Source organism: Copadichromis virginalis, linkage group LG20 (genome assembly GCF_057382275.1).
Source record: "Copadichromis virginalis isolate Kocher_CV1m ecotype Utaka linkage group LG20, C_Virginalis_male_GT1.1, whole genome shotgun sequence".
In the NCBI taxonomy this organism is placed as follows: domain Eukaryota; kingdom Metazoa; phylum Chordata; class Actinopteri; order Cichliformes; family Cichlidae; genus Copadichromis; species Copadichromis virginalis.
In genome coordinates, this window is record NC_140637.1 from 1,583,691 (window position 1) to 1,591,432 (window position 7,742).

At 43.6% G+C, this 7,742-nt stretch overlaps 1 protein-coding gene across 2 annotated transcripts in view; it reads left to right on the forward strand.

Annotated features, from left to right (window-relative positions):
* nav1a (neuron navigator 1a) overlaps positions 1-7,568 on the forward strand; it is a 79,878-nt gene extending 72,310 nt beyond the window's left edge. For both annotated transcript variants that reach the window (XM_085444789.1, XM_085444790.1), the window contains 12 exons: positions 22-184; positions 269-467; positions 555-643; positions 740-835; positions 957-1,128; positions 1,892-2,157; positions 2,247-2,398; positions 2,491-2,562; positions 2,648-2,853; positions 2,954-3,072; positions 3,172-3,360; positions 4,973-7,568. In XM_085444789.1, coding sequence (XP_085300915.1) covers positions 22-184; positions 269-467; positions 555-643; positions 740-835; positions 957-1,128; positions 1,892-2,157; positions 2,247-2,398; positions 2,491-2,562; positions 2,648-2,853; positions 2,954-3,072; positions 3,172-3,360; positions 4,973-5,068 — 1,819 coding nt within the window. In that variant the 3' untranslated portion in view covers positions 5,069-7,568. The remainder of the gene's footprint in view (positions 1-21; positions 185-268; positions 468-554; positions 644-739; positions 836-956; positions 1,129-1,891; positions 2,158-2,246; positions 2,399-2,490; positions 2,563-2,647; positions 2,854-2,953; positions 3,073-3,171; positions 3,361-4,972) is intronic.
* The last annotated feature ends 174 nt before the right edge of the window (positions 7,569-7,742 follow it).

Consider the following 7,742-nt stretch of genomic DNA (forward strand, 5'->3'; position numbering starts at 1 on the left):
GGGCTCCTTGGCTTTTTCCAGGATCATGGAAAGTACAGAAGAGGGAGACGGCGAGGAAAGCGCCGTATCAGAGTTGCGCTCAGAGCTCTGGGTGAAAGAGAGGGAACTGACAGATATTCGACTTGAAGCCTTAGACTCTGCACATCAGCTTGAGCAGCTCCGAGAAGCCATGAAAAACATGCAGGTTTGTTTTGCCTACTGCACGTGTCTTTGTTCAGTTACCTGCAAAGCTGTTATTACAATTTAAAGCTTTATGCTCATGTTTCAGTCGACGGTGGAGAACCTGAAGGCAGAAAATGTCAATTTAAAAACAGGAACCCAGCATCACCTCCCTGCCTCTGGCCCCACCTCCTCCACATCCCAGCCTTCAGGCCTGGCGTCCCTCCTGGGGCCCTCTCTGAGGCAGCCAATGAGCATGTCCCTCACCAAATCCTTCAGCCTTAGTCTGAATGATTGTAAAGATCCAGGTCAGAGACTAACAAAGCCTTAAAACAATGTTTACCTCATAAAGAAGTGCAGCGTGCATCTCCTCCTCATTTCCTCCTCTCTTGCAGAAGCGTCTCAAGGTGACACGCTGAGCGTGTCTTCTCAGCGTGAAGAAGTGTGTGCACGTCTGCTGGTCCGTATCGGAGACCAAACAGAGGTAGACGTGGAACACTTTTATTACTCACAATGTCCGATAATGTCAAGAGCTTTAACTGGACACTCTGGAAATTAAGCGTCTGTTTCTTCTCTGTAGGACAAACAGCAGCAGGAGTACTACCTTGGCTCAGTGCTGATTAATGCGAGGACTGACTGGCCTTGTCTGGACTCCCTCATAGCCGAGACCTTCAAAGTAAGTCTTGTAAATCTGGTCTCCTTTTTTATTGAGTGGACATTTGTGGTTCAGTAGCCCGGCTGCGATTTGTTTGCTCAACCGTAAACTTTTAACTGTGATATATTTGTTCTTTGTTTAGGATTATTTAAGTCAAGTGGACCCGACAGCCAGCTTGGGTCTGACCAGTGACTCCCTGCACATGTACCAGTTTACCCAGGGCAGGCTGAGGGTGATTGGGGGGGACAAACCCCAAGGCTCACCTTATCGATGTCTTGGCAATGGTCCCGCTCGTATTTTTGTCACCTTGAAAGGTTAGCAGATATAAGTGCATTCAGTGCATTTTTTTTTCCATGTCCTGTCTCCCCCCCCCCCCCCCTCCTCACCAGCGGATGGCTGCCCCTCCCACAGTTGGCTGGAGTGGAGTGGTCAGAGTTTTTCCTGTGCTCGTGCTTGCTTCACATGGAGTTTTTTGATTGTTTGGGTTTATTTGTATTGTTATCTTTGAATACAAAGCAGCTCGAGGTAAAAGTTGTTGCAATATTTGGACTATATGAATAAAAATGGAGCTGAAAACAGTTTGTTTTGCTTTGAAACGCTGTATTCAAAACTCTTATTGACGTCTATTTTCTTAAATGAATTACATGCAGCTTTTTAACTTTTACATGGTGCTAGTCTCCAGGAATCTTACACATATTTTGAGTGTAATCTGAGGCCTATTTTGTAAATGAAAATGGTTGGCTCGAGGGTCGTGGATGCCAGAGTGCTATTAAATAGCCACAAGACAAAAGCAGGACTTTGGGAATGTAATGAAAGCATGTGATGGTTTATCTGGGCCAGGGTTTGGCAACCCAAACCTTCACTGTGGTTCCTGCTTTGACAGAAAAAAGCTCCTCTTCTATTGTTAGGTTGGGGGGGCTAAAATGACTATTTTCATGTTGGTTAAGCCCCCCGAGACCTAGACCAACTGATGTAATTTAAGTACTGGATCTAGTATAAAATTAGACAGTTTAGTTATTCATAAATGCTACATACATCGTCTTGCTCATCCTCCCCTCTGTGTCTGAAACTCTTCAGGTCTCCGGGAAAAATGTGTTGACTCACTGGTGTTTGAGACCCTGATTCCTAAGCCCATGATGCTGCACTATATCAGCCTGCTGATGAAGCACAGGCGCCTTGTTCTGTCTGGGCCCAGCGGGACAGGAAAGACTTACCTAGCTCAGCGTCTGGCCCACTACCTCCTGCAGCGCAGCCGCACTGACTCGACTGAAGCCGGCCACGAGCCCGGTCTCCTGGGTCGCAGCCCTGCTATCACCTTCAACATGCACCGTCAATCACAGAAGGTAAAACCTGATTAAGGATTTTTGGTGGGTTTTTTTGTTTCTTATTCTTTCACAAGCAAGTATGAAAATATGTATTCACCTTTTAACAGGAGCTGCAGTTGTATCTGTCAGATCTAGCAAATCAGATTGACAGAGAGTGTGGAGGGGAACTTCCCCTGGTCGTTATCATCGATGATATTAGCGATTCAGCGGCCATCACTGAGCTTGTTAATGGAGCGCTCACCTGCAAGTATCACAAATGGTAAATGACTGAGAATTACTCTGTTTCACCAAAGAATTCAATAAGATTTGTTTAATCGAAGAGTAACAAGATTTTCTCTGTTGCTGTTTCAGTCCGTACATAATTGGAACGACCAATCAACCTGTGAAAATGACGTCTAACCATGGGCTGCACCTGAGCTTCAGGTAGGCAGAGGACTGGATGAAGCATACTCCGTGACCCTGTTTAACTCTTACGCAGAAAGTAAGTGTTTCTTGCATGTGGCCACAGGATGGTGATGTTCTCCAACAACGTAGAACCAGCAAATGGGTTTCTGCTGAGGTACTTGCACCGTAAAGCTGTAGAGGCTTACCAGGACCAGGAGCAGGACTTGGCACGCCACCAGGAGCTCCTCCAGGTTCTCGACTGGATCCCTCAGCTCTGGTACCATCTGCACGCCTTCCTGGAGAAACACAGCACTTCAGACTTCCTCATAGGTGAGATATTAGCAGACAGAGTGAGCAAAGTCCGACTTGGATACTTGGGAGAGAGTTGTTATGATAAAGACCTGTTAACAAAAAACCCTGCCTCCTCCAGGTCCCTGCTTTTTCCTGTCATGCCCAGTGTCAGTGGCGGAGTTCAGGCAGTGGTTCATTGACTTGTGGAACCACTCGATCATACCGTACTTGCAGGAAGGAGCCAAAGATGGCATTAAGGTGAACATGCACACATTTCCAAAATATAACAGTAGTGGAACAAACAATAACCCCCTCTATAACAACACTGTTTTCACTATGGACTTGTCTTCCTGTCAGGTCCATGGGCATAAATCAGTATGGGAGGATCCGGTCGAGTGGGTGAGAGGCACCCTCCCCTGGCCCAACGCACAGCAGGATCAGTCCAGGCTCTTTCACCTACCTCCTCCTAGCATAGGTCCACTCAGTGAGGAGAAGAAGCCTCCTAAAGACACACCTCCACCCAGCACACTGGAGTCAGACCCACTGGTGAGTGATTGTGTGGATGCCATAGGCATCCACACTATTGAGATCCTGTTTCTTTATTCTGCAAGTTGCTTCCGTACGTTTTTTGGACGTTAACTACTCCCTCAGTTTTCAGCCGATTTTCTCCGTTCAAACTTTAAAAAATTCTGCTGTTTCTGCTAATGGGTGCTATGACTTTTGGTGCTCATAACTTCTATACTTTTTGAGATATTGAATTTTTTTTGCAATATTTTTTGCCCATTTCTGCCACATTATCAGCGGCCTCACTGATTTTCCTCGCCGGGTTGACCTGTGTTTTAGCTCAGTGAGATAAGCGTCCGTTCTCAGACTGGGAGGCCCGGGTTCAAATCCCGCTTATGGCAAAATTTCTTTCAGTTAACAGTTAAACTTTTTCACCCCTTTTCAGCACAATTTTAAGTTTTTTCACCACTTTTCAGCTTTTTCAGCTGTTTTCAGCAGAAATTCTGCTGATTGAACTCTTTTCTGCAAAACTTTTAGCCTTTTCACCCCTTTTCAGCACAATTTTAAGTTTTTTCACCACTTTTTCAGCTGTTTTCAGCAAAAACCTCTTTTCAGCAGAAATTCTGCTGATTGAACTCTTTTCTGCAAAACTTTTAGCCTTTTCACCTCTTATCAGCACAATTCTAAGCAGCTTCTGCTAATTTCACCAGAATTGTCAGTCTCTCCACCTCTTCTTTGTGAGAATGAGTTTGGCGGAGTGAGGTGAGTCGCCGCCTTGAAACCAAAAGGTTTGAATCCTGCTCAGGGAAATGCTTTGTTGTTTTTTTTTTTCAACTTTTTCAGCTTTTTTCAGCCGACATCTTCAGCGTTAAGGCACCCACACAGCATTTTCGCAGGAAATGCAAATTTTTCTAGTTTTTGTGCCTAGATGTGCTTTAGTCCATTTTGATTTGCTGAGAGTGGAGAATATTGCCGGGAATACAAACAAATTGACATTGTTTCAATAAGACTGTCAATTAATTGAATTAATTGACCATGGTGCAAAAAAAGTTCATGTTGCGAAAGGTGTGTAGAGCAGGGGTCCCCGATCCCAGTCCACGAGGGCCGGTGTCCCTGCAGGTTTTAGATGTGTCTTTGATCCATCACAGCTGATTTAAATGGATAAATTACCTTCTCAAAGTTCTCCAGAGGCCTGGGAATGAACTAATCATGTGATGCAGGTGTGTTGACCCCGGGTGAGATCTAAAACCTGCAGGGACACCGGCCCTCGTGGACTGGGATTGGGGACCCCTGGTGTAGAGCCTGCAACACCTCATCTAGCAGCTCACTGTAACTGGGCCATCGTGCTCCATACTCACAGGAATGTTTAAAACTGTCTATCAGTACTAAATTCTCAATAAATGTACTGAATTTCCTGCGATTGTTTCCTCAACTGAGTCCTTTTATTCTGACACAGAAAATATATCTTTAGCATTAGAAACACATAAGAAAGGAGAGCCTGATTACAAGACAGTCAAAAACGCTGGCAGAGCAGTTATTGGATTAAACGTAGAATAACTTAATCTAGAATAACTTAATAACAGAGAAGATTGCTACATGTGTAGCAATCTTCTCTGTGGCTAACTCTTCTTCTGTGTCTCCTCCTGCTCCACAGATGGCCATGCTGCTGAAGCTCCAGGAGTCGGCCAACTGCATAGAGTCTCCAGAGAGGGAAGGCAGTCTTGATCCCACTCTGCAGGCTACACTCTGAGTAGACTGTCGATAAAGCTAAGGAACTGTCGACTCTACAGCGCGGCTCTCACAAATGCAGTTCAAATGAGAATTTAAAGACTCCAAGATGAACTTTAATGTGTGCTCAGTGAGCAGTTACAAAGCTAATGTAAAGAATCTACAGAGAGAGGGAGTAGGAGGATTATGGACAGTGGACAATGGGTTTGCTCCTCCCGGATATCTGAACATGGGAAAGATGATGAAACCGCTTTGACAGGAAGCTGCGATGATCACGGCGGGGAAAGATGGTGTCTTTTCTCCCTTCTGCTCTCAGCTGGTATCAGATGGGCTGTTGTTGAATCTGCAAGTGCATGGTGACCAAAATAGTATAAAACAAAATATTACCTATAACCCCGTTGAATATTTGTTCCCTTTGTTTTGTTTTTTTGTTTTTTACTGCCGCAACCCTCACAACAACTATTGGTGCTTATAGGTTTATTTTGGAGGCACATGCGTCATTTCAGGAATGCAGACTACAGAAAAACAGTCTGATCACTCCCCAAAAAGTAGGACCAGCACTTGACTACAGCCAAAATGCACTTTATTTTTTTACTTGTAATAATTGGATTTTAGGAGGCCGAGTCAGTGACTGTGTATCAAATGGGGGGATCGGCTTGGCCAAATCATGCAGTTCACTAGTAAATCCTCCAGATGGCAGCATCTATTGATTCCTGCCTCTCTTCTGTTCATGGTGCGCTTTCAGTCTCACTAAAGGTGCTTGGTAGAACATAACGCACACTCAAAAACACAACTATGAAAAAGGCCTTGAATGTTTTCTTCTTTTCAGTTCTGCTATTTTGTCATTTATCGAATAAACAGAACTGCGAAGCTGCAAAGAGCAACGTGCATGAGGTGAAAACTGAAACGAGTGATGATTTCATTTTGGGTTGAGTCTGTAAAGAGAATGTCATCATACGTGGACTCGGTAACCAGTGTTATGCTGATATTATAACCACAGGAAGTCAATGTACTGAATTATAAACACAGAGAGAGAAAAAAATTGAAGAAAAAAAACACCCACGACCTGCTTGTTTATTGAGCACCGTTTCTGGCTATGCTTGCGTATACTCTGTATTTAGATATCAGTTTTAAAACACAGACTTCTCTTGTAATAGCTGACGACACAGCTCTCAAAGTCTTGATTTTGTAGGATTTTTTGTACCGAGTCATCTTCAGTGATCGCCCGTATGCCGACGTTTATCACCCGTGTCATCATCCCTGAAGCAGAAGCAGAAAACTTTAGCAAAAAATAGCCATAACATTTTCCTTCCTCTTTCCTTTACTTCCATCCTTTGATTAAAACGTGACTTTCTGCTAATTGTCAGTTTCCTTTTCTCACATGGTTTGAGTTACCGTCAGAAAAGACTGATTAATATTTAAATGTGACTTCCTCCCGTTTTGTTTCTTCATTGGTTTGCACATGAAATATGCTAGAGGTAGTAGATGACAGTATTTATTGCTCACATCTTGACTGTTAACTGAGATAAAGTGAGAAAGTATAAAGAGCGGTGTAAGAGGAGGGAACTGTAGGTTGCTGGGATACTCTTAAACCCCTTAGCTTGACCCTGAAGTACCTCAGACTGCCATACTCTGCCCACATGTTCCTCTACTGCTGTAAAGTAGAGGCACGATGCCTAAGTCTATCTGTGCCTGAAACACAATTTGGCCTAAAAAGCTGCTTTGATCTACCACACAGAGGCCTCGATCTAGAGGGAACATAACTAGTTCCACTGACCTACTCTGTCACTTCCATGTCATCACTTTAATGCCCAAATTTGGGTTTCGAGTGGGTTATCGATATATTTGGAGCCTTTGACAGGCAGTTATGTGATAAGCTGTAAGTTAAGATGATGTGTGTGTCAGTAAACTGCAGTTAATGTGAATGTGTATCATGACTAGGCTGCTTTGCACGATTTGACACCATCTTCAACTTAAGCTTGAAGGTCTTGTCGTCATTGGGGAGTTGCCTGAGAAATGGGAAGCTGCGTGAGAACAGATGCAAGCCTAGAGATGTGATGTTGATGCATGTATCCCTGGTGTGTTCCCAAAGTTTCCTTTCATTGGACCTACCGCACTTAAACCTTATCACGGGAGGGATTTTTAAATAACTGGATATCTTCCTCTTTTTCACATTGTTTTTAAGAGCAGACGTGGGGGGTTTTTGTGTTTTTTCTTATGCAAATATTTGTAAAGATGTTTTGTTTTTCCTCTTTTGTACATTACATCACTATTGTAAACACTGTAAATAGTCACTGCGTCTGCGACAACAATCACTTAAGGGATCTAAGAGAAAGTTGGGCCCGCGTATGCAGAAAATGAGCGTCCTCTGTGGTTGTATTGTCTTCCTCCAGCAGGAAGGAGCACTTGGCTTAAAAGTGGGCTCGGTAAAGGTTGTATGGCATGTCTCTATAACCACATTAAATCCCATATGTCTAACATTGAGCAGTTGTTACAATAAAGTCATGCCATTCATCACATCACTACCTGTTTTTTACGTGTTTCTTTATAATCCACTAGGGGGTGCTAATGGGCCACTACTCAATTAAGTTGAAGGACCGTATTTGATGGTTTCTTAATTATCAGTTTAATTATCGACAGGTGTGTTACCTGAGTTAAAGGTACACAACTTTTTTTCTCCTTATATTTCTTTACCT